At 34.5% G+C, this 25,581-nt stretch overlaps 1 protein-coding gene across 6 annotated transcripts in view; it reads left to right on the top strand.

Moving 5' to 3' along the window:
• The window catches only part of PAPOLA (poly(A) polymerase alpha), a 65,437-nt gene that overhangs the window by 20,881 nt on the left and 18,975 nt on the right, over positions 1 to 25,581 (top strand). For all 6 annotated transcript variants that reach the window (XM_032287476.1, XM_032287475.1, XM_032287480.1 and 3 more), the window contains exons 4-16: positions 3,474 to 3,555; positions 5,632 to 5,741; positions 6,158 to 6,211; positions 9,272 to 9,383; positions 10,063 to 10,152; positions 10,243 to 10,381; positions 11,953 to 12,025; positions 13,354 to 13,474; positions 14,433 to 14,517; positions 19,223 to 19,276; positions 19,750 to 19,869; positions 21,157 to 21,266; positions 25,378 to 25,499. In XM_032287476.1, coding sequence (XP_032143367.1) covers positions 3,474 to 3,555; positions 5,632 to 5,741; positions 6,158 to 6,211; positions 9,272 to 9,383; positions 10,063 to 10,152; positions 10,243 to 10,381; positions 11,953 to 12,025; positions 13,354 to 13,474; positions 14,433 to 14,517; positions 19,223 to 19,276; positions 19,750 to 19,869; positions 21,157 to 21,266; positions 25,378 to 25,499 — 1,272 coding nt within the window. The remainder of the gene's footprint in view (positions 1 to 3,473; positions 3,556 to 5,631; positions 5,742 to 6,157; positions 6,212 to 9,271; positions 9,384 to 10,062; positions 10,153 to 10,242; positions 10,382 to 11,952; positions 12,026 to 13,353; positions 13,475 to 14,432; positions 14,518 to 19,222; positions 19,277 to 19,749; positions 19,870 to 21,156; positions 21,267 to 25,377; positions 25,500 to 25,581) is intronic.

Below are 25,581 nucleotides of genomic sequence, written 5' to 3'. Positions count from 1 at the left end.
CTTTTCCTTTCCTTTCCTTTCCTTTCCTTTCCTTTCCTTTCCTTTTTTTCTTTTCTTTTTTCTTTTTTTCTTTTCTTTCCTTTTCCTTCCTTCCTTCCCTCCCTCCTTCCTTCCTTCCTTCCTCCCTTCCTTCCTTCCTCCCTTTCTTCCCTTTCTTCCCTTTCCTTCCTTTCCTTTCTTTCCTTCTTTCTTTCTTTCTTTTTTTTGAGACAGTCTCGCTCAGTTGCCCAGACTGTAGTGCAGTGGCATCATCTTGGCTCATTGCAACCTCTGCCTCCTGGGTTCAACTGATTCTCCTGCCTCAGCCTCTCAAGTAGCTGGGATTACAGGCGTGTGCCATTACATCTAGCTAATTTTTGTATTTTAGTAGAGATGGGGTTTTGCCATGTTGACCACTAGCTGGTCTCAAACTTTTGGCCTCAAGTGCCCACGTTGGCCTTCCAAAGTACTGGGATTACAGGCATGAGGTACTGTGCCTGAGTTTTTTTTTTTTTTTTTTTTTTTTTTTTTTTGAGTTAGGGTCTCCCTCTGTTGCTCAGACTGTAGTGTAGTAGCACCATTTTAGTTCACTGTAGCCTCTGCCTCCTGGGCTCAGGTGATTCTCCCACCCCGGCCTCTGGAGTAGCTGGGACTATAGGCAGGCACCACCAAGCCTGGCTAATTTTTTGTATTTTTTTGTAAAGGTGGCTTTTTAACATGTTGCCTAGGCTAGTCTTGAACTCCTGGGCTTAATATATCTGCCTGCCTTGGCCTCCCAAAGTGCCAGGATTGTAGGGGTGAGCTGATGCACTGGCCCCTTTGAGTTTCTAATACTTCATTATGAATACTCATACAATACAACTCATAAACACTTGACTGGGCTTCTTCCGGTAGGGAAAATGTATTTGTAGAGTTGTATGTGGAGTTCATTTGACACATTTAAAAAAATAACATAAATAGTGGTAATTTTTCCAGGGTAGTACAGAATCCATGTTTAATCTATAATATAACTGAAAGGTTAAAAGGAGAACCAGGGGTAAAGGAAAAATCTCACAGAGCAGGAAAAGAGGGTGTCAACTTAGAAGAAAAGTTGTAGTCTTTTGGTTTTAGTCAAATTTATAGTACTGTTTATTTAAAGCAATGTATATGTATATTTCAGAATACAAATTAAACTTCAGCAAATGTAGTATTCTAAATTGTGGACTTACCATGTGTTTCTTATTGATCATAGCTTCTGATAGAAAATAAGATTTTTTTTTTTTTTTGGTTTGTTTGACATCTAATACTCTTGTCTTAAAAATGAAAAAAATCTTTTGCAAGTGAAAATGTTTTTCCGTGACCTGAATTAAGAAATCTTAATTTCTGGGTTGCAATGATGAAATAGGCATAAACATACTAACATTATGTTTATTAGTGCAATTAGTAATACAGTAGTTACTAGCCACATGTGAATATTTAAATATAAATTAAATAAAATTAACGAAAATTAAACATTCAGATTTTTGACTACACTAGTTACATTTCATGTGCTCAACAGTGATGATTAACAGTGACCAAATCCTTACAGCCTTGCAGAAAGTACCATTGGAGAGTGTTCTTCAAAAGACTGATACGTCTTGATAGGGAAGTCTGTGGATCAGTGTTTTAAGATAGTTTCTCCTTCACCTCCTTTGTAGCATACTTCTGCGCACATCTTGCTGGCTTAGTTTAAATAATCAGGTCAAACTTTGCCATTGAGATTTTTAAATACCTAAATATAGGAAGACAAAGGCTTTGCTTAATTTTAAGAAGTACAACATTATAGCTAGGTGCAGTGGCTCACACCTGTAATCCCAGCACTTGGGGGGAGACTGCAGCGGGTGGATCACAAGATCAGGAGTTTGAGACCAGTCTGACCAACATGGTGAAACCGTCTCTACTAAAAATACAAAAATTAGCTGGGTGTGGTATTGTGCGCCTGTATCCCAGCTGCTTAGGACACTGAGGCAGGAAGAATTGCTTGAACCCAGGAGGTGAGGTTCTGGTGAGCCAAGATCACACCATTGCACTCCAGCCTGAGCTACAGAGTAAGACTCCATCTCAGAAAGAAATAGAACATTCACACATAACTTGTATATTTTCTATAGTGATGATTAAATATGCCCTTAAAAAACAGGAGTCTCTGACTCTTTAGAACTTGTCTTTAGGGTTTTTTGGAGTATGAAATAACTTCATTTATGTCTTTTATTTTTTTTTTTGAGAGGAAGTGGGGAACTTCATTTATGTCTTTTATTTTTTTTTTTTGAGAGGAAGTGGGGTGGTCTTTTACATGCTTTAGTACTGAATTGAGCTTTGATTATACTGAGGAGTTAGGTAAAAGGAAATATTGACTTAACACTTATTAAAATTATTTTTGTTTGGACAGACATTGTCATTCTTATGAAAAGGGCCATTGAATACTAAACTGTAAAGCTTGGTACTTTACCCTAGTCCCAGGGCCAGGAAGGCAGTTTTTGAATGCTTTCTACCTCTTCCTGATGACTCTACTGAGTAAGAAACTGTCAGTAAATTTAATTGTTTCTGAATTACCCCACCAAAACCTTTTGGAAATCTAAGAAAACTAAGCAGTTATTTACTGATATTGGCTTTCTCTTCTCTGCTGTGCTGTCCCTTTCTCCTTCCTCTTCCCTTTGTCCCCTCCCCTCCCTTCTTTCCCTTCCCCTTCTCATTTTTTGAGACAGGGTCTCACTCTTGCCCAGGCTAGAGTGCAGTGGAATGATCATGGCTCACCCCAGCCTTGACCTGCAGGGCTCAAGCAGTTCTCCCACCTCAGCCACCTGATTAGCTGGAGCTATATGTGCACACCACCATGCCCTGCTAAATTTTAAAACATGTATTCTAGAGATGGGGTTTTGCATGTTGCCCAGGCTGATCTCAATCTGGGCTCAAACTATTGGCCTGTCTCAGCCTCCCAAAGTGTTGGGATTGTAGGTGTGAGCCACTGTGCGTGGCCATTTTTGGCTTTCAAGTCACTTTTGACATGATAAAATTATACTCTAATGTGCTATGGGATATTTGGTAAAATCATTGAATCTAATCTTTTTCTTTAAAGCAATCATGTTTTTCTTATACTCTAACATTGATGATTCATTTTATACAGCATCTTTGTCATAAATAAAGTCCCTGATTCTAATGTGCTCCTGGGGGATTATGTGATCTTCTCAATCTCAATCAGTCTTCTTTATGGCAGTTTCTAGAAATAGGGCAGAAATCTAAAATACTATGGGTCTTCAATAAAGAATAAACTTGTTTAAAAGTTGAAAATTGTTTGAGTTTCAAATAAGATTGATCTGAGGGGCTGTATTTTTTTTTTAGAGCTTTTAGACTTTGAATACCCTTTATGTAAATTTACACTGTAATCTTTCTTGGGATCCTCTCCCCCACCCCAGTACAGTGTTGTTTGAATAGTTTCCCTTGTACTCCACTGGCAAAATAACCATTTTTTGTTTGAACAGAATCTTCCACAATCTGTAATTGAAAATGTTGGAGGAAAAATTTTTACATTTGGATCTTACAGGTTAGGCGTACATACAAAAGGTAAGTATTATTTTATTTCTCCTGGAAAGGGACCCTTTAGTTCTGAAAATTATGACATGCCTGTCTTAGTTACTTGTGTATCATACAGCTTAGGCTTTTATGGAAGGCTTCAAGGAATCTAAATTTTTCAATAAGAGAGATGTAAAATAATGCTGTCTTTTACATCAGCACTGTCCAAAAGCAATATTAAGATTAAATAAAATTAGCTTGGTGTGGTGGCTCATACCTGTAATCCCAGCACCTTGGGAGGCCGAGGCAGGTGGATTGCTTGAGTCCAAGAAGGTCAAAGCTGCAGTGAGCAGTGATTGCACCACTGCACTTCAGCCTGGGTGACAGAACAAGACCCCATCTCAAGAAAAAAAATAAAAAATAAATTAAATTAATTCAGATTTTCAGTAGAGATAGCCACATTTTATATGTTCAGTAGCCACGTATAAAATAGTAGTAACTGCATTGGAAAGTATAGATAAAGAGTAATTTTCCCGTTGGAGAGCTCTTTTGGACAGTGCTGCTATCTACATATATATCATTTTCCCTCACCAGAAGAATATCACTCTGGAAATCAGTACAAAAATGAATTCTTGGTTTTAAGAAAACCTTGTGGATGCCCTCCTCTAATAGTTTTGTAGACAAATTGTAAAATGTAGCTAAGCAAAAACCCCAAAAATGTGTTTTCATAGCCACTGATAATCAGTTAATAGTTTATTTATACTTGTAGTTTTTTCCTCTGTGCAAATAAATACACAATACAAATGTTACCATGGCAAAGAATTATTGAGCTATTTCCTTTCACTGGGCACTGAGATCTTCATTATCTTATTTAGTTCTTCTAGTACTGTTCTCACATAACAAACAGAAGTCTGAAACTAAGAGGCAATAAAGCTTGAACAATTTCTCTCAGCCTTCTACTGGCAGAATAGCAGAACAGATAGAACTTAGGCATCCTGAGGCTGTACTATCTTTGGATCTCACTGTGCTGCCCAGGCTGGATGCAGTGGCACAATCTTGGCTTACTGCACCCTCCAACTCCTGGGCTCAAGTGATTTTCAGGCGTCAGCCTCCTGAGTAGCTGGGACTACGGGCACACGCCACCATGCCTAGCTAATTTTTTAAATTTTATTTTGGTAGAGACAGGGTTTTGCCATGTTGCCCAGACTGGTCTCGAACTCCTGGGCACAAGCCGTCCACTTGCTTTGGCCTCTCAAAGTGCTGGGATTACAGGCATGAGCCACCACACCCAGCCAAGGCTGTGTTCTTTAACCATGAACTGTATCTGCCAGTATAGTGTGCCAGAATTCATTTAGTCGGTTGTCTGTGTTCTAGAATCCTTCCTTCTCTCCATCTCCCATCACAGTGTCCCATTAGTACATTCCTTTTGATATATCCTGTGCACTGTACCCCCTTCTTCCTCTTCTTGAATATTCTATTATAATAAATAGCTTTCAGAGTCAACCTCAGCTTCTTGTCTTTTAGGAAAATAACCATTGACCTGATTCCACATTGATTTCTCCCTTATATGAGCCTAACTAATTGATTTTAATTTTCCTTTTTCAATATTCTGCCTATGTACTTAGTGCTGGCCTCTTATCAAACACTGAATTAAAACAGATACTTTACCATGGTCTACCTCTTTGGATTCTTCTGCTTGAAATTTATTTTATAGGTCCCATTCAGGGGCTTGGTAGAGAGCCTGGAAGCACCAGATACATAGTACATAGAGGAAAACTATTTTTTTGTTTAACCAATGAACATGGCTGTGACAAGTGACATCAAGATGTTGGGTGTATGCTTGAACCTCTCCACCGTGAAAGTACTCACTGAGCCATCTTTCTTTGGGTTCCCAGTTCACCTGGGCCACTATAAATAGAGGATGCTGCAGGATCAAAATATATCCCATCAATTTAAAATCATGTTTATCCTCCATTGACTGGTAATTTTTAATAAGGGGTGGAATATTTTTAGAGGCTCACCAGTATAATGTTAAATAGATTCTCAAAATCAAATACTACCATGATAAGATGCAAAATAATTTTCTTGTGATGTTAATTAGTGGTTGATGGGCTTAATTTTTTTTAGGTGCTGATATTGATGCGTTGTGTGTTGCACCAAGACATGTTGATCGAAGTGACTTTTTCACCTCATTCTATGATAAGTTGAAATTACAGGAAGAAGTAAAAGATTTAAGAGTGCGTAAATGTTTGGGGTGAAATGGGAGGAGTTACAAGAATTCATTTAGTCGGTTGAGTGAATTTTATGATATAGCCATCATTTATTGAGTTCTTGCAGTTTGCCTAACCCTTCTAAGCACTTGGCCTATATGTTTGTGTTTATTCTTGATAGCAAGCCTGAAATCATAAACTCATTTACAGATTAGGAAATTGAGACAAACAAACTAAATCTGAAATAATCTGGCCGCAATCGTACGTCTGATGAGTGGCTGAAATCAAATGTTTGAACCTTGATTTCTGATCTGATTTGTCTGATTCAAGAGCCCAGTCTTAAAGCTAGCTATTTTTGTGTCAGGTGTTTTGCTCAAGTACTAAAACTAGTAGAGGTCTAAATGTAGCTTCAGAGACCCTAAACTTGTTTACTTTTCTTATAGGCTGTTGAAGAGGCATTCGTACCAGTTATTAAACTCTGTTTTGATGGGATAGAGGTAAGGTATAGCTCAAATTGACAGTTCTTCCTATGTGCTGTCACTAATTCTGATTGATATAGGTTAAAAACTTGGTTTATTTTAAGGTTTATAATTAGTGACTTGGTTGTGATATTAATAAGAATTTAGGCTTTTAAATGGAAGTGACTGCCTGTTCTTTGTAGAATATACCATTTTTTTTAGTCTTTAAAAATACCAAGTGAAATTTGGAGCTAAAACAGAAGTAATGAAACCTTCAGATTGAAATGCTATTACAAAAAAGTGTTTTTGGTAGCTTTTCCATATGCCAGTTTTGTGTGCTTTTAGTCTCATTAAGGCAGTAGCATAATGTATTTTTGCAAGTAACACTTTGCTTTAATTGGGAGAAAAGTGTGAGTGCTGAAATATTTTCTGATAGGGGAGGATTTATGAGCTCAAATTCTTGAGATGATCATTTCTCCTTGCTGCTTTCAGTGTATGTGATTAAAGTGATTAGAACAAAGTTGACAGTGAAGCAACTTTAGTAACTTATTATATTACTTTTCTGTACAGAATGGTACTGGAAAGTCACAGATAATAAAGTGAAGATTGTAACATTTTGGAAGCTAAGAAAAAGAGTTTATTGAAGCTGGGCAGAGTCATGTGCACCTGTAGTCCCAACTACTCAGCTGGGACTGCCGCAGGAGGATCTCTTGAGCCCAGGAGCTTAAATCTAGCCTGGGCAACATAGCAAGACTTCATCTCTTTACAAAAATAAAAAAGATAATTCACTGTTTTGCTATTTTGAAAAATGGATGCATCTAGGGTTGCTGCATAAGAAGCTCAACTCTGTATTTTATGAAAAGTCAAGTGACCTTAATAAGTAGGCATAAAATGTTAAATTTGATAAGGGATTATCAAATTCATGTAGTTTTGATTTATTGTCAAGTAAATGTAAAAATAATCTGTAATATAAAGTATAAGATGATGCCTCATTTTCCCAAAATGAATGTTACTGACAAAGAGGAAATTTTTTTGGAAGGAGACCTGACCTAATTTTGTAAACTTTACAGGATCAAGATGGAAAGTTAGATGGCTACTTAAAGCATTTAATGTGTTAGTTTTCTGTTATACGTGCCATACTAAAAAACAGTATTTTAGGAACATAATATTTTAGGAAATTTAGTAATCATTTTCACATTTCAATATTTTTTGAAGTAATTCCATCCTTTAAAAAATCTCTCAGTTTGTTACTGAGTTGCTTTTTCAGTTACCTAGTTTTATGAGCTATAATCTTTATTTCTATCTAAACTGGGGGAGATACTAGACTTTGAAATCTGTTTCATTGGACAGTTTATCCTGGACCACAAGTACTTATTTGTGTAACAGTACAGTTTTTTCCTTCTGTCCTGTAGGTGTGTTTAAATGATATTTTAAAATGTGCTCCTAAAATACTGTTTTTTTTAAAGTGATCTTATAAAAGACTTGTTTACAGCAGCAACCATATTTTTGGAAGCATGAAATCATACCCTCAGGCATAACTACCAAATCTGTGCTGTTTTTTAATGCTCTCACCTTTCTTTTAGAAAAGAAACAATTTTGCAGTTAAATTCTATAAGTCTTCAAAATTAGTCATAACTCTGTTTGTTTTAGGCTATACTTTATTGTTTTTGTTTTACTTAAAACTCAATTGGAAAAACATACTATAGTATTACAGACATAAAAGTTCTCAGATATGGCCGGGCGCGGTGGCTCACGCCTGTAATCCCAGCACTTTGGGAGGCCGAGGTGGGTGGATCACGAGGTCAAGAGATCGAGACCATCCTGGTCAACATGGTGAAACCCCGTCTCTACTAAAAATACAAAACATTAGCTGGGCATGGTGGCGCGTGCCTGTAATCCCAGCTACTCAGGAGGCTGAGGCAGGAGAATTGCCTGAACCCAGGAGGCGGAGGTTGCGGTGAGCCGAGATCGCGCCATTGCACTCCAGCCTGGGTAACAAGAGTGAAACTCTGTCTCAAAAAAAAGAAAAAAAAAAAAAAAAAGTTCTCAGATATAATGCAATCTCTTATTGAGAGGTATTTTTGGCTGAATATAAGGCTATTTGCCTTACATTTGGGTACTTTTTAGTATGTAATCAGTTTATAGTTCATATAGATGAAGAGCTAAATAGTTAGCTTTAATTCAGTATATATAGCAGACTTAATGTATCCGGTAGATGCATTTAACAAACTTAATACATCAAACTTAATAATTGTGACTAAACTGATAACTATGTACGTATACATTTCCATTTCTATTTTTAAAATATTACGATGTTTTTGTTGTTGGTTTTTTTTCCCCCACTGAGACAGGGTCTCGCTTTACCCAGGCTAGAGCAGTGGTGCAATCACAACTCACTGTAACCTCAACCTCCTGGGCTCAAGGGATACTCCTACCTTAACCCCCCAAGTAGGTGGGATTACAGGCACTTGTCACCACACCTGGCAGTAGTTAATTTTTTTGTAGAGATGGGGTCTCACTATGTTGTCCAGGCTGATCTTGAACTTGTAGCCTCAAGGAGTCTTCCTGCCTTTGCCTCCCAAAGTGCTGGGATTGCAGGTGGGAGCCACCACCCCTGGCCTATATTGCCATGTTTTAAAATGATCTGATTAAAGTACCTATGATATGAAATAATATAGTTTGGACTTTTGCCAGGGACATTGTTATGTTTATAGTTAATGAGACGATCCTGCCTTTAAGGAAAATTAGGTTTTTGTTCTGCTGTTTTGTTTCCAATCAGGATTTTACTCCTGTTACTTAGGCTGGAGTGCAGTGGCACAATCTCGACTCACTGCAACCTCCGCCTCCCAGGCTCAAATGATTTTCCTGCCTCAGCCTCCCATGTAGCTGGGACCACAGGTGCGTGCCACCATGCCTGGCTAATTTTTTTTGTATATTTTTGGTAGAGATGGTGTTTCTCCATGTTGCCCAGGCTGGTCTTGCTCAAGTAATCCACCTACCTTAGCCTTCTAAAGTGCTGGAATTTTTTTTTTTTTTTTTGATAGAAATGCCTTAAAAGTAGTTTGAAAGATACAGAATGTTGTTTTGTTTGTGTTTCAGATTGATATTTTGTTTGCAAGATTAGCACTGCAGACAATTCCAGAAGATTTGGACCTACGAGATGACAGTCTGCTTAAAAATTTAGATATAAGATGTATAAGAAGTCTTAATGGTATGAGAAAGCCTGCTTCCTTTTCTGTCTTTTGGTTTTTGTCAGATATTAGTTATTTTTACACAAGTTTTCTATTGAAGCTTTTAATAGCTATATTGTTAACCCAGTAGTGAGTTAAACAAAATGTATTTTACCCAATAAACTACAGAAGAGTAGTAGTTTATTTCACTCTTTAGTATTTTATACTGTATTTCTTCTGTCATTTATGGTACTCAGGACACTGAGAAAGACCATCTGACTTTTGTACTCTGTTGTTAGTGATTTAGGTTTCACTGCCTAACCCGAATTAATTTTGATCCTGTTATTCTTTAGTAATGCTATTAGCGTTGCTGAGGTCAGAATGGCTACTTTGGCAAAATTTTATATTACCGTAGCTTGTTACTGTGCTCTTGAAGAGCAATTCTTGGAAACTTGAGTGGATTAAGTCCTCCTCAGTATATGTGGAAAGTTTTAATTGTGAATCTAAAGTTTGAAATTAGGCAGGTTACAGTTTACTTTGATCAGTGCTTATGATAGGAGATAAATGCTTCAGATTTTGTTTTTTTCCCTCTTTTATGAATTAGCTTTACTGGTTCTACCAAATAAAAATTTATGTTTAATTTTAATCTCAGGAAATTTGGAAGCATTATTAAACTTTTGATGATTTAATGTTCTGTTTTTTTTTCCCCCTATTAATCAGGTTGCAGGGTAACCGATGAAATTTTACATCTAGTACCAAACATTGACAACTTCAGGTTAACTCTGAGAGCTATCAAACTATGGGCCAAACGTGAGTTCAGAATTTGTTGGCTAGCTTATTAAAAATGTTCAAACTTTTGTTCAACACTAACTTATTTTTTTGCTTTTCCCTTATCAACAGGCCACAACATCTATTCCAATATATTAGGTTTCCTCGGTGGTGTTTCCTGGGCTATGCTAGTAGCAAGAACTTGCCAGCTTTATCCAAATGCAATAGCATCAACACTTGTACATAAATTTTTCTTGGTATTTTCTAAATGGTATGTGTTTAGATTATATTAAAATAAAATTGATTGTAGACACTGAAGTTTAGTCTTATTTCTATGACATTTCTGCAGCTGGTTTCAGATTCAAATTTCAGTTCATGATGTAGTCATTTAGGTAGCCTTGGAGATCACATTCCATATAAAATGGCAAACTGAAACTCTATTTTTTTTTTCCCCCTAGTTTTGCCAGGATAGTAAGGCAGTATTCTATTTATACTTCCTTGCATGAACATATCCTCTGAATAAACTGAATTTTAGCAGCTAAGATCCAATTTATTGATTGGTTGGGAAATCAGTTACTGTACTTTTGGATAAAACTTGTACATACCACCTCTTTCACTCTTTGAATTCTCTGTCTATAGGCCATTAGTTTCCTGTGACTGTTTTTTTTTTTTCTTTTTGCTTTCAGCGTTTATTTTGGCCAAATATTAAATTTATGAATTTTAATAATAAGCTTTTAAAGAATAATTAACATTAAGTGATTCAGGACAAAAAAAGCAATTTGAGATTTTTGAGATTAGTCATTAATCCAGGAGAGTTTTTTTTTTTTTTTTTTTTTTTTTTTAAAAGTTTCTTCATTTCATTTCCACATTTGTCAACTATGATTTAAGAAAAGTGGGTAAAATATTACTGCCATTTCATATTAATTGCCTTGGCCCAAAAGGTAAGGGTGCTTGGTTTTTAATTAAATTAAAAACCATTCCTGTGCTTGTGAACTCCTGCTCCTCCCTCTGCAAAAGAGATATTCTTTTCTAGTAATTTTATAAAAATTAGAGTTATTTGAAACATTTTAGAACTGTTTTCAACTGGAGGAAAAAATAAAAAATTTAGAACCATGCCACACTTTTCAGTACACATTCTGCTATTTCGGGATTTAGTAGCACTTACAGTCAGGTGTGATAAGATTGAAGAATGTCAGAATTTCTCTTAATGCTGCACATATATAAGCAAATAATGTTTTTAAGAAGCTACGCTTGATGTTAAGAATGGCAAGTGTTCTCCAGTTTTTACCTCTTTTATAAGGGATCAAAGTAGCTAGTTTATAGAACACATATGAAAATGTGTTTATGCCACAAAATTTTCCTACTACACTTACTCGTCTTACAACCTTTAAGTCATGAATCCTAGTTGATTTTTATAATTATTTGTAGTCCTTTGACTATGATCAGAAGTAACTTTTAAAATTCTCGATTGACTTTGGATGGAACTAGTATAAAGGCAGGAATTTTGTCTTTCAGTGGAGATATATTCTGTTCAAGGCGGAAGTGGACACGTCATTATTTTGGGATGGTACTACTTTATTTAGTCCTTTTAAAGGTCTTTGAATGGTAGAGAATGTATTTGGTTTCAGTCTAAGAAGGCTATCAAATGGTTGAAGTTCATTTCATAGTTAGGAGAAAAAGATATGGAGTAGTCTAATGTCGTCAGAAAGGAATAAAACGTTATATATACCAAGAGGGCAGAATGAAGAAGGATCACATTTCACAAATGCTGTATGTTTAACAAAATACGTTTAGATGATAATATCCAATAGTCTTATCAAGTGCTACAATCTTTTTAAACAGGGAATGGCCAAATCCCGTGCTATTGAAACAGCCTGAAGAATGCAATCTTAATTTGCCTGTATGGGACCCAAGGGTTAGTGTATTATTTTTTCCCCTACCAATTCACACTGTGCAATAACAAGTAAAAATCATCTGCATAAACTTCAGGGAAACTTTCCAACCTTTTACTTATGAGTGGTCATGTCCGTATTATACTTTCTTTTAGATAACCTGAACTATAATTGTCCTCAAGTATAATTGATGTGAGAAGCATAATTATGTACCCTGTAAACCACATTTAATTGTACATAGTTTTTAATACAGATTTTACTAACATTTTAATTTTTTCTATATAGAACTACCTTGTAAGTCAAAGTTGTGTGGGCATTTGTGCTTTAAAAAAATAAAAGGATACTAAAAATCCCTGTATTTTTTTTATTTTATCTAAGTATTTTCCTAAAGTTGGGTTGTTGTAGGAAAGCTGTTATTTAATGTTTACATGTGGCATATAACTTCTAAGCAGTCTCACTTTAATAACCATGATGTAATTGTAAAAATTGGTTTAGATATTTCAGAGATTATAAAAACATGGTTGGGCTAAAGAAGACCTTCCATTCTGTTTCTTGGGAAGTTACGACATTTACCGCTTACTCATTTTAAATGTTAACAGCTTGCACTTTATAAACTGATAGAAGAAATTTAGGTTTGAATAAGATTTTTTAAGTTTATGAAATCCTATTTTTCTAAATTAATTTATCTTACAATAATACCCCAAATTTTAAATTCTGTTGAATTACATCAAGCTATGCATTTTCAAGTCTTCCAAACCTCAGGGCATTTACTTTTAGAGGATGCGAATTTACAACTTCCTTTGTGGAAATGTGCCACTTATTGGTATACAGATTTAAAATTAACAGTAAATCATTTCATTATCTCCTAACATATCAACATGGGCAATGTAGTTTCACTATGTGTTAATAAGCTCAAACTTCTTAATAATTTAAGGGTATATTAAGAACTTAAGTTTCTATCTTGTTTAAAATTAGCTTTACAAAACATACTATAGCGTTACATGTCTCTAAAGGTAATTGTATGTGCATCCCCATTTCTGTTGTTGAATAAAGAAAAACAACATCAGTAGATTCCCTAGCAGAACTTTTTTTTTTTTTTTTCGTTCAGCAGGCACACTTTATAGTAAGGTTGCCAAAATCCAAATAGAAACGAATCATTAGTTTAGACGAAATCTTTGATACTATAAAAAATTCTTGTAAAAACAGTGTCTCTCTACATGGTTTTTCTTTCTCAACTCCAGCTATGAATGAAATAAAATATAATCATTGGTTCAGTTTAACAAGGGGTAAAAAGCCCAAGTATCTGTTGCATATGTACTTGAAGAAACTGATTGGCTGTTGTTGTATGTAGGTAAATCCCAGTGATAGGTACCATCTTATGCCTATAATTACACCAGCATACCCACAACAGAACTCCACGTACAATGTGTCCGTTTCAACACGGATGGTCATGGTTGAGGAGTTTAAACAAGGTAAGTGTCTATCCTTATGCTCTGCTTTATACACGAAGGATTTACATACCATTGTAGACGCAGTAGTCAGCTGTGCAACTTAAGAAGGATTCACTGAAGTGGATTTTGGTGTTCATTTGTTTATTACAGTATATGTTTGAGAACTGACTTCAAGAAATTCCTTTTAGGCAATTTATTTTTTATAACAAGTTGGAAGATTAACCAACTAAAACCAGTAGGCTGGTTGAGTTCCATACTATTGCTTTATAAAATTATAAATGATAACAGTTTGTCTACACTGGTGAAATGAGAGATGTTTTGCAGGCTTCATACTCCTGGGACAAACTTTGAGCAGGAATGAGGCCATACCACCCAATTACATTCCATTATTTTGGAGGAACCTTTTAACTTTTGACCCCTAGTTGTACTGTTAATTTGAACATATAGCTATTACCAAATAGTCTTTGAGAGAAGTAACTGGAACAAGATTGTTTGGTTTGACTGAAAATGGTGAAGGAAATAGAATCAGCTGTTTGACTACTAGCTGTAAATTCAGAAGCTTAAAATTCCTGAGCATTTTAATCTGTAGCCTAAAGAGGCGCATCAAGGGAAGATGCCTCTATCCCTTTAGAAAAAACAACAGGGAAACTTGTTTTTAGGAAGGCAAGAAGCAAAATATATTGGAAATTTTTCCTTGTCGGGTAACTGTGGTGTTTCAGTTTTAAGAAAGAAGGTCATTCTATCAGGATGGCATTTTAGAATAGTCATACTTTACCAGAAACCTGGTTCTCAAAAAATCTTCCAGCTTTTTAAAAAAGTATGTATGTAAGAATATGCTCTAAAATCATAAGCTAAACCTATACATGTTAAAATTCTGGTTTTAGGATTATAGTGAGTGCATGTGGTATGATTTAAGATTATTAAAAATTCTAGATTGTAGACCGAAGTATGCAAACATCTTAATGTGTTTTTAATTTAGGTCTTGCTATCACAGATGAAATTTTGCTGAGTAAGGCAGAGTGGTCCAAACTTTTTGAAGCTCCAAACTTCTTTCAAAAGTACAAGTATGTATTTTAAGGCATGTCGGACATGTTGCTCTCTTAAGTAATGGTTTAATGGTAGCATATATGACATTTCTTCTTGCTTTAATGTTTTGGATTTTCCTTTAAACATCTTCTGTAGAATTACTTTTCCTGTCACAAGGACATGCTGTTTTTAGTGAACTCCTTAGTTTTTTTTTGGTTGAGGTAATGAATGTGAAGCCCCTATGGTTTTTCTGCCTGATCTAACTGAACTCCTGCTATCTTTGTAGCAATATCAGTTCATAGGCATATATCAGTCATGACAAAAACAGTAAATCTCTATACATTGGCAAGTGGATGCACTGTTAAAATTTGTAGTTAATATTCTTTACTAAGAAACTATTTTCATCTAATTCTGAAAACTTCGTTAATCATTAAGAATCTTTAAAACAAAGACAAAGCTGATAAAATGTCAATAGGTAGCCAATTAAGTGTTTTCAATAGTTAAACAGCACATTTTTCACTTGCCATTTCCCCCCAGTGTTAATAAAGCCCCTTCAAATATTTCTACAGCTAGCTTTCATGAATCTAAATGGGTGTTAATAAATTTTAATTAATGGTTTAAATATAATGGTTTAATACCTTAGTACAGGTTAAAAGCTTCGTTGTGTTAGTTTTGATGAAAAATGTAAGTTATAATAAATCTTATTTTAAAAAACAGAGAAACCATGGACTTGAACTTTTATTTGCCCTGGGCTGAAAATTTGCCAAAGTCCTACTTAAATTTTTTTTTTTAATGCTTGAAACTTTTCTGACCATTTGATCTTGTGTTGGATTGTGTTTTGTAATAATCTAAGCAAGATTGCTTTATGGTATTCCCCAATTAAAAGCAAGAATGATGACCTTCATGATGTCTCTGTGTTTTGTTTCCATATCTTTTGCATGAAAAAGCAATAACGGAGCCAGTAATTGTGTTCTGGGAGCACTGTGTTGTCAGTAAAACTTAAAATAGCATAATCATTAAATACTCTTATTTTACTACGAATTCCCCCATAAACTGTGATTTCTGTTTGGCAGATAATTTTTGTTTTTATTTTAACCAATGTGGAGGAAGTACCTTGGAACATTTAAACCAATAAACATGTATATTGATACTTTAAGAACTATGATATAAAAGAGACGTAGTTACATGTAGGGAGAATAATAAAGGAATTGGTTTTACACTAAAGTATTAGTATAGTATCCCTTAATTCCTGGAATCAGTGATGAAGCTAGATTCAGACTTTTTTTCTCTTTACTTTCTTATAGGACTAAGATGGGGCTTCCTTTGACTTTAAGAAAGATTAATACTGAAATTGAACAGACCTTGATAGAGTCATATTATTTGAACAAATTCACATTATTAGAACTTTGGTGCTTTTTCTAAAACTTGCTTGAGTTTCTTTCAAAAGTTTTAAACTATACATCAGTCCTTGCTGGATAGTACCTGTAAGTTCTTTGGTTCAAAGATGTATTACTAATTTTTGCTGAATTTTTTGTGAAACAATCAAATTTTTTTAGGTTGTAAAAAAGGAAGTAGCGACAAATGGAGGAAATTATATCAGAAAAATTTACATTTCAGCTGCGTATCTTGTGAAAACTTGAAAATATGATAGTGGGCCAGTTTTATTCACACCAAATTCTGTTTATATTTCTAATTATTCTCCAGAGATTTGCCTCTTTGAGATTAGGCTTTTGGAGGTATTCGCAGATTTGAATTTTTAAAAACACATCCTCACATAAAATACCCCAAAGATTGACAATACAACCAAATGGAAATCTTTAGTTTTCTTTTGAGTCAAAGTTGATCCTGAAATATTGTCACTTGATATGTGCAGGATTTTAAGTCATGTGAAATATACCTCACATTCTTGGAAGGAGCAGAACCATGGAGAAAAATCTAATTTGTCTTAAAGTGCAAACTAATCATCTTCCAGAAAGAGATATCAGTGTTCCTTAAGAAAAAGGGTTAACATTGTGAAATTTTTGGAGTTCTAAGAAAATAGCTTTTTTACTGCCTCCTTTGAGATAATTCAAGTTAACATGTAACTAGCAAGAAATCACTAACCATAGGAAATGTGAATACTTCAGGTGTTAGAGTTCCCTAGGAATAAAGGAAAAGCATTAAGAAAACCAGTGTATTCTCTAAGATGATTCTATAATTTTATGTGTGTATATAGTAACTTGACCGTCAAGTTTGTTTAAAAAATAAAACCAGGAAACTAAATCTTGGTCTTGAATTACTTAAATACAGAATTGTAAGCATTTTTGACTAAGATATGCCAGTTTTTTATTGTACATATGTGAGTTACCTTCCCAGGTGAGTTGAAATGGTCAAGAGATTCACTTAGAGAATTTGTTTTGCAAATAGCAATTTGGTAATGAAGTAAAATGTTTTTAGGTACTTTACATAAGTTCTTATTTTGGGATACTTTTTTTATAGTTTATTTTTAACTTTTTAAACTCTTTATTAGAAACTATTTAAATTTGGGGAAAAGGTAATGGCAATTGCATTGAAACTTCAGATGGAGGCATTTGAGCATCATAAGCATGACAGTCTTAAACATAGCAGTTGTGAAATAGGGAACCATGCTTTTTGGTACATCAACAAAAGGTAGTTTAATTTAGATGTACACTAGGTTTCTGTGGTCTGATAGGGACCTTAAGAATTGAGTATTCTGGTTTTAAAAATCAGAGATAGAGGTATTTAGAGAATGAAGTTGGAATTTTCTAGATGAATGCCTAATGACTCAAAATTTTTGCAGGTTAATTTTATTAAACTTAACTATTGCATTTTATATCTTCCAACTCAAATTTGTTTAAATGTGTCTGAGTAAAGGACATTTAACTTCAGCATAAATACTTGTTAGAATTACTTAACATTTCTACCTATATGTGAATACATGTATTTGTGTGTAAGATAGGTATAGAGTAGATACTCTTTCCCTTTTGGATTTCAGTAAGAAGTAATATTGAACTCTAGTACTCAAAACTTTGAATTGCCAACTAAATTATATCCAAATGGATTGTATATTTTCCTTGTATAAATAAAGAACATTATGTATCATTTAAGGTTTTGTTGAAGACAAAGGTGGCTATTAGGAATTTCCATTTTAATAATGTGTTTTAAGAGTGATCTAGAGACTGGGGGAGTTTTGTCTTTGCCCTTAGATGGACCCAGATAGGTTTTGTGTTTTTGTGTACATGTCTGATTTTTATACTTCGTCTCCTGTTACAAGTTGCGCTACTTTTGTGAGAGAGCTCTTCATCTTCTTTACTTTTTTTTTTTTTTTTAAACCAGCTAGCCATTTTTAATTTTGTAGAGACCTAGAAATCAGGTTACTGAACTTGTTAGGATTTTGTTTGATTGAGCATTTGGAACTCTGAATATGGATTTCTCTATATGTAAAATACATGAGTTTTTAATACTTTTATGTGACTTTAGTTGACTGACTTATTGGGCCATCTGTTCTTTCTCATGTATTGGACATATCCCAAATAATGGTGAGCAAATTAAACTGGTAGTTGAACTATCGGTTTATATGGGTTTGGACTGCATATTCACATATCTCTATATACCTTAGTTTTTATGGATCTATCTTTGTTACCTTAAGTTTATAGACTTCAAGTTAACTCCATTGAACTTTGCAATACCTCTCCCAATAAAATGTGTACTTTTATACCATTTTACAGATGATTTACACAAGTCTTAGAATTACCTAGGGCTACACAGCTGTGAAGAATTGAAACCATTTTTCAAATACATTTTTTTAAAAGTAGGTTTGGTAGTTTTTCTGTGGGTCTAGGTCAAATTTTTGCTGTTGGTTAGAAACTACACTTATAAAATGTCTTAGAATGTATTAGGAAAGTTTTAGACTTTTCAAGGAGTAAATAATTTTAAATTTTCCATTATACTGCCACTTTTGAAATTAGTATCAGTACTAGATAATGATGGCAGTTTGCTTTTTTGGGTAGAGATTCTGGTGTGAAATTTGGCTCTCAGCACTTCTAGAATGGGTACTGTAGAAGAGTATATTGGATTGAACTTTTTTAGTCTTAGGAAACTGAATCATAGTAGTTATATTTTAGTTGTAAATAGTTTGTTTTAAAAAGACTTCAATATTTATTTGATCATGATGCTGTTTTCTGAAGTGAAAACTGACTTTTGTCCAATATGAATGGGATTGAGCTTTTGGATAAAAATCAGATCTTTTTATCATTGTCATGTTAGTGAGTTTTTTTTTTTCTTTTTCAGTTATAGAAAATGTATACTGTTAATTGGGGGGAAAAAATCGCAGGACCTAACTGCAGTATTGAGTTTAATTTTCACTACTATTTAATTTGAATTTAAAAGCATGATGTGTTGTTTTTGAAGTTACTGTTGTAGTATGCGTATTTAATGATAAGCTTTTGTATCTAAAGCAAAATGTTGAGCAAAATTATTAATGCTTTTTTTTTTACTTCCTGAATTAAGCTGCTTTTTGGTAATTATTCATAAAGTCACTGCCTTTTTCGGAAGAATTAAACTCACTAGTAGTTAGAAGCATGGAGTTTAGCATATGTGATTTTATGTGCATATTGAGATTGTAGTCCCCCTTGCTAAATTGATGTGGATCTATAACTGTAAGGAAGCTTATTACTTTATGGTTTAATATCCAGCACAAAGCATGTAAATAAAATAAATAGCATGTTGTCTTTATCTTCAAAGGCATTATATTGTACTTCTAGCAAGTGCACCAACAGAAAAACAACGCCTAGAATGGTGAGTATAAGAATAGACTTTACAGAAAAAGCAAACTTCAAAATGAATCACATAGCCATTGAACACAGTACGAGATGGGAGGAAGTCCTTAAAACATCTAATTTGGTTTGATTTGTTCAGAAATGGAGCCTTGTGTAATGAAAGTATGGAAATTAGGGGATCCTTATGCAACTGATTTTTTTGTTTGCTTTATAGAAACCCATGTATCATTTCTTAATTGTATATTTAAAGTGGTGTTATAGTTTGTTGTTTAAAAAAATATTTGTGGGGATAACTTATGTAACTTTGCTGTTGTGAATGGAGTGTTTCTTGGCTATTTTTTCCTCATTGTTTGGCAATTTTGGGTAGGACATAAGGTTTTTGGTTTTGTCTCTGAGAGCTCAGCCAGTTGAAATGCCCTGGTGTGTGCATTTTATTTACTTATTTTTAAGTTAACCAAAACTTTTCATTAATACTAAGTGACATTTGTTCAGGGTGGGCTTGGTGGAGTCAAAAATCCGAATCCTAGTTGGAAGCTTGGAGAAGAATGAATTTATTACACTGGCTCATGTGAATCCCCAGTCATTTCCAGCACCCAAAGAAAATCCTGACAAGTAAGCACTTTTCTAATTTAATTTCTTCTTCCCACTTCCAATTTTTATTCATAGAACCTTTTACAGGCAATTTTTGTAACTAGTATCACTATTCTGTTGACTACATATGACTTATAGACGATTTAGAATTTATAACAGTTTTTCCTGATCAGAAACATTGAAGAGAAAGACTGTTTTGTGAGAAACATAAGCATACATTTTTCTTTTCTGATAATATTCTTCCAATGATAAGGTGCCTATTAGCTAATTAGAGTTCACATTCTACAGTTCTGCTCTAATACTGTCTTTAGCATTCCTTAATATTTTCTTTCTTCTGTTTTGTTCAATAGGTATCAGAATAGCTGATATACCATACATCAGTCTTTGCTTTTTATCTTAATTTTTTTGTTAAAAGGGAACAAACATTTTGATATGAACTTAAAAAATCTGATTTATGATTGATTCTGGTCTATTGAGAAGATAATTAAAAGCAGAATCAGTTTACCTTTTTAGTGGGTCTTTTATATAGGTTAGTTGCTGGTTTGATTGTTTGCTGTTTATATGAGACTGGACTCTAGTTTGTTGCATTGGTGGGTTGGAAAGTACTAGTAATGAGCTTGTCTTAAAAAATAAAGCAGCATTAAAGAAAGATAAGTGAAAGGATCACTAAGTTTGTGTCATTATACAATATTCTTATTCGTTATTTAATTTTTTTCTTTTGTAATCATGTGATAAGAGTTTTTTGCATTTTGTGGCAGTTCTAATCTTAATTATTATTACAAGACTGTATGATGTTCCATTCAATAGCTACACTGTTAAATGCTCAAAAGTAGCTGAATCACTAATTACTCCTGTTATTAGGCTTCTGTTCATGAGGCCTTTTAAACTGAATTTTTAAAGTTTAAGAAATACATATTAAGTTCTAGTTAAATTTCTGTATTTAGAAAATCCTTTTTTTCCCAGACTTTTCTAAAAATATTATTCTTTTTCCTTCATTAGTTTAAACATAATTTTTCTTTAATATCAGTGGCTTTAGTTATTTAGAATCATCATTAAGGACATTGACTATCAATGTACAGTTAGAGTGCATTTATATTTGTCCTAGAACTCTGATTGTTTATGTTGTAAATAGGAATATAGAGGACAGATATGGGTGAGGACTTTGTGTTTTGATGGAACTTGGGATTAGAACTTTAGTTTGCTCATACATTTGTATTACACGTTTTTCGGTGTCTCAGATTGTCAGACACATTGATAGCCACATTTTCCTGAAATCCAAATAAGCTATGGTAATGTTCTTCTTTGCAGGGAAGAATTTCGCACGATGTGGGTGATTGGGTTAGTGTTTAAAAAAACAGAAAACTCTGAAAACCTCAGTGTTGACCTCACCTATGATATTCAGTCATTCACAGATACAGGTATGTCTTTACTTGGATAATCAAAAGACTTCGGTGCTTGCATGTTTGAATATGTCTTGATGCACACCGTAGTGATATTTACAATAATTGTTGAAAATACTTCCAAATATTGAACTATCATCAGAATAATGGTTTTGTATTGGGCTAATACAGATTGAGTAGTCCTTATCCACAATGCATGGGATCAGAAGTGTTTAGGATTTTTTCAGATTTTGGAGTATTTACTTTATACTTACCAGTTGAGCATTCCTACTCTGAAAATACGAAATTTGAAATACTTCAATGAGTATTTCCTTTTAAGTGTCATGTTGGCACTCATGCATTTTTCTATTTTGTAGCAGCTTCAATTTCAGATTTTTGGATTAGGGATACTCAACCTATATATACATGATTTTCCTCTTTTTATGGTAGACTTTAAAGTTAAGTAGAATTATTTCAAATTTGACTTGTCCATAATTTCTTAAGAAATGAGAAATAACTTGAATATATGGTTTTTTAGACTGAATCTGTGCTAACTGTCTTAATCATCTTAAACCTGAGAAATTGATGAAGCTGAACTTGTGATGACTTGAAGAAATTTTCCTATGTCTCATACAGATTCAAATGTTAGTGCATAGGTGGGAAATAAACTGATGAAGTGTAGATTTCAGATTGACCTGTACTCTAAGATAAAAGGTAGTTCATTTTAACTAAAGACCAAATGGTGGATGTAGTTGAGAGAATCTGAGGCTATATATAGGTGCACAACTTTTCCTGGGAATGGTGAATACTACACATAGAGACGACTGCACATCTTCTTTAAGGACTAATCCTTTTCTCTCAGATACTGTCCTCCTCTCCCCCATTTAAAAAAAAAATGTATTAAATGACATTTTTATTCTCTGAGGAATTTTCTCCTGAGAACATATGGATTTAAAATTTAGAAATTTTTTACCTAATTACAGAAGAGAAAAAAATGAGCGGCAGTTTGTTAAAAAGTCCGTATCGTACACTAACTGCGATATAAAGGAGAAGTAAAAGGAAAAGAATATGTATTTCAGTATGTCAGTGCTCAGATACAACGACACTAAAAGGCATATTTAAGTGTCAAGTGTTTGCACTTTATGTAGAATCGCTGGCAGTGTTAACATCTGTAAGTTCTGACTGATGTAGGTGTTGTCTGTAGTGATCCTGATATCACCAGCAGTTTTGGCATTGGTGACATGGTAAAAGTGAAAGTTGCAAATAAAAGGTGATCTAATTTTTATATGCTCGGTGGTAGTTGTATTCCTGGAAATTTCAAATTAAAATACTCTATTTTTTGTTTGTTTTTTTCTTGTTTTTTTAATTGTTTAAAATACTCTACATTTTTTTTTTTTTTTTTTTTTTTTTTTGAGATGGAGTTTCGCTCTTGTTACCCAGGCTGGAGTGCAATGGCGCGATCTCGGCTCACCGCAACCTCGGCTCACCGCAACCTCCGTCTCCTGGGTTCAGGCAATTCTCCTGCCTCAGCCTCCTGAGTAGCTGGGATTACAGGCACGCGCCACCATGCCCAGCTAATTTTTTGTATTTTTTTTTTTTTAGTAGAGACGGGGTTTCACTATGTTGACCAGGATGGTCTCGATCTCTTGACCTCGCGATCCACCTGCCTCGGCCTCCCAAAGTGCTGGGATTACAGGTTTGAGCCACCGCGCCCGGCCTACTCTACTTTTTAAATGTAAAATTGAAGTGAATTCTTGTTTCAAATAATTGCCAAGTAGGTTTTTCATCTTTAGGAATGTAGGAAAGACATGGTATAATTCTGCTTTGGGTAGAACTGTCCACATTGAAGGTTTTATAGTGCCTCTAGTCACAGCACCCTTTAATTAATACAACAACAAAAATACCTGTACAGATTTTTGGAATGTCATGTGTAGGGTGATACTCCACCTGCTGAACACCACAGAAGTATTTTTTTCTGAAGTAAAAATTCTGATGTTAACATATTTATGAACTAACAAGTCATGGATACCTACCTGGATTAGAAATTTGTTTTGCACATTGCATTCAAGTTGAGCTGTTTATCAAATATTACACTAATGAGCCAACAAGATTTTCAGGGATTAGGTATTTTTGGGAAGGAAATACCTAGTTGTCCTCTGTCTTGAAACATTTTAATCCAGTACTCTATGGCATTTTAAAAGAAAATAGGTTTCACATATTCAGCACACAAATGTGCACTCCTAACCCCTACCAGTTTCTTTTCAAGTTATTTTGGTTCAACCTAGAGACCTTGGAATCAGTCTTTGACTCCTGTTTTTCTCCTACTTGATGTTAATTCATTATAAAATCTTTTTGCCTCTCCTTTCAGAATACATTGAGGTTTCTGCTACTTAATACTATTCCCATGGCTTTCACCCTAAGTCCTAGCCACTATAGTGCTGTTTGATCTCTGTCATTGCCAGAATTTTCTGTTTTGCCCTTGCCCCCCTTCAGCTGTTCTTACCTAGTATCTAAACGATATATATATATATATTTTCTTGAGACAGAGTCTCATTCTGTCACCTAGGCTGGAGTGCAGTGGTGTGATCTTGGCTCACTGCAACTGCCACCTCCCAGGCTCCAGTGATCTCCTGCCTCAGCCTCCCGAGTAACTGGGACTACAGGCACGTTCCAGCATGCTCAGATAATTTTTTGTGTTTTTAGTAGAGGCGAGGTTTCACTATGTTGGCCAGGCTGGTCTGGAGCTCCAGCCAGATCATGTCTTGCCTGCTTAAAACCTTTGAGTGTCTGGCTCGCTGAGAATAAAAGTCCAAGTCTTGACTGTGATTTCCAAGCCTCTGATTGATCTTGCTTTTTCATTATGTCTCTGACTTTATCTCCTATTATAAGTTCACATTCCTTTAGATCTATAGGTTTTGGAGCCAGAAAGGTAATAAAGTTAGTAAGTAATATATCCAGTGAGGCCTGGAGCAGCATTTGGTAATGACAGACAGTAACATTTCTGCAAGGAACCGTTGATACTTAATGGAGCAAAAGGTAAAGACCAAATAACTGCAGCCACAAATAGTTCGGAACAGGGTTTGTTACTAGATGAATTGTTGCCTATCTTAGAAAAACTTGCATGTTGGAAGTTTTTGGGATTTTAGAGTTGCACATAAGGGATTATGGATTTCTACTTTTCATCTTTTCCATTGGCATTTTTGTTGTTTCTCAAACGTTTCAGGCATTTTCTCCTGCTTAGGGCATTTTGTTCTTGAAGTTTGCTCTCCCTGGAATGTTATTTCACCGAGTACTCTCAGGTTACATCCTCATGTTCATTTAAATCTTCAGTCAAATGTCAACTCAGTTTCCAGGCTGAGCTTCCCATCCTACTCCCTGTGCAGTTTTTCTCAGTAGTACTTACCATCATTGGACATGGACTGTATTTTACAATTTATTTTTTTCTGTTTATTGAGCTGTTCCTACTGGAATGTAGATCCTCTGAAGCTACTTCAGTGTTTGTTCACCGCTTATCTCCAGTGTCTACAAGAATGTGAATCAAGTATAGGTGTTTCATAAATATTTTTATATGACTGATTTTCTTCCTTTTTGGGGCCCTCTGGATCTAAATAATTTGAATTTATTTAATTGTAGCATTTTCACCTGTGACCTCTGTTATTTAAATTATTACCATATTAGAAAGTATGTCATTAAAGCTTTATCTTGCAGATTCTTGTAAAGGTACCTTTAGGTATAGTTTAATAAGTTTGACTTATTTTACAGCATGTGTTACATACTTGAATACATACTTGGGTAAAGTTTTAAACAATAGTACTGGTCGCATAAAAGGGTATGGGTTTAAAAAACCCTTTTCCCCCATTTTTGCCATTTCTTGAAGAGTTACTCTTTAGAGTTACTACTTCAAGAGGTATTTAAAGAGTTTCTATACGGGAAGAATTGATACGTTTTGTGCTTTAATTCAGCACATCCTGTGGTTAAAGGAGTTTGCTCAGGCAATGAATTATATCAGTTTAGGAATAGGTCTTGACCTGATTACAGATAAGCAGTATTGATGGAAAAAGGATCCCTACTTAGAATAGTTTCTCTGGAGTGAGTTTAATGCCTTTATTAAAATGTTTCTGTTTCTTGTAACAATTTCCTAATTGTATAGTTTATAGGCAAGCAATAAACAGCAAGATGTTTGAGGTGGATATGAAAATTGCTGCAATGCATGTAAAAAGAAAGCAACTCCATCAACTACTACCTAATCATGTGCTTCAGAAAAAGAAAAAGGTAAATTTAGAAAGTACTTACAAAAGCATTACTAACATAATGTTTTATGCATCTGGACTATCATTATTTCAGAATTTAGGCT

The sequence above is a fragment of the Sapajus apella genome, unplaced genomic scaffold (genome assembly GCF_009761245.1).
Source record: "Sapajus apella isolate SASKATOON/1434 unplaced genomic scaffold, GSC_monkey_1.0 scaffold20, whole genome shotgun sequence".
NCBI lineage: Eukaryota > Metazoa > Chordata > Mammalia > Primates > Cebidae > Sapajus > Sapajus apella.
The sequence above is the reverse complement of the archived record's forward strand: the minus strand, read 5'-3'. Positions and strand labels throughout refer to the sequence as shown.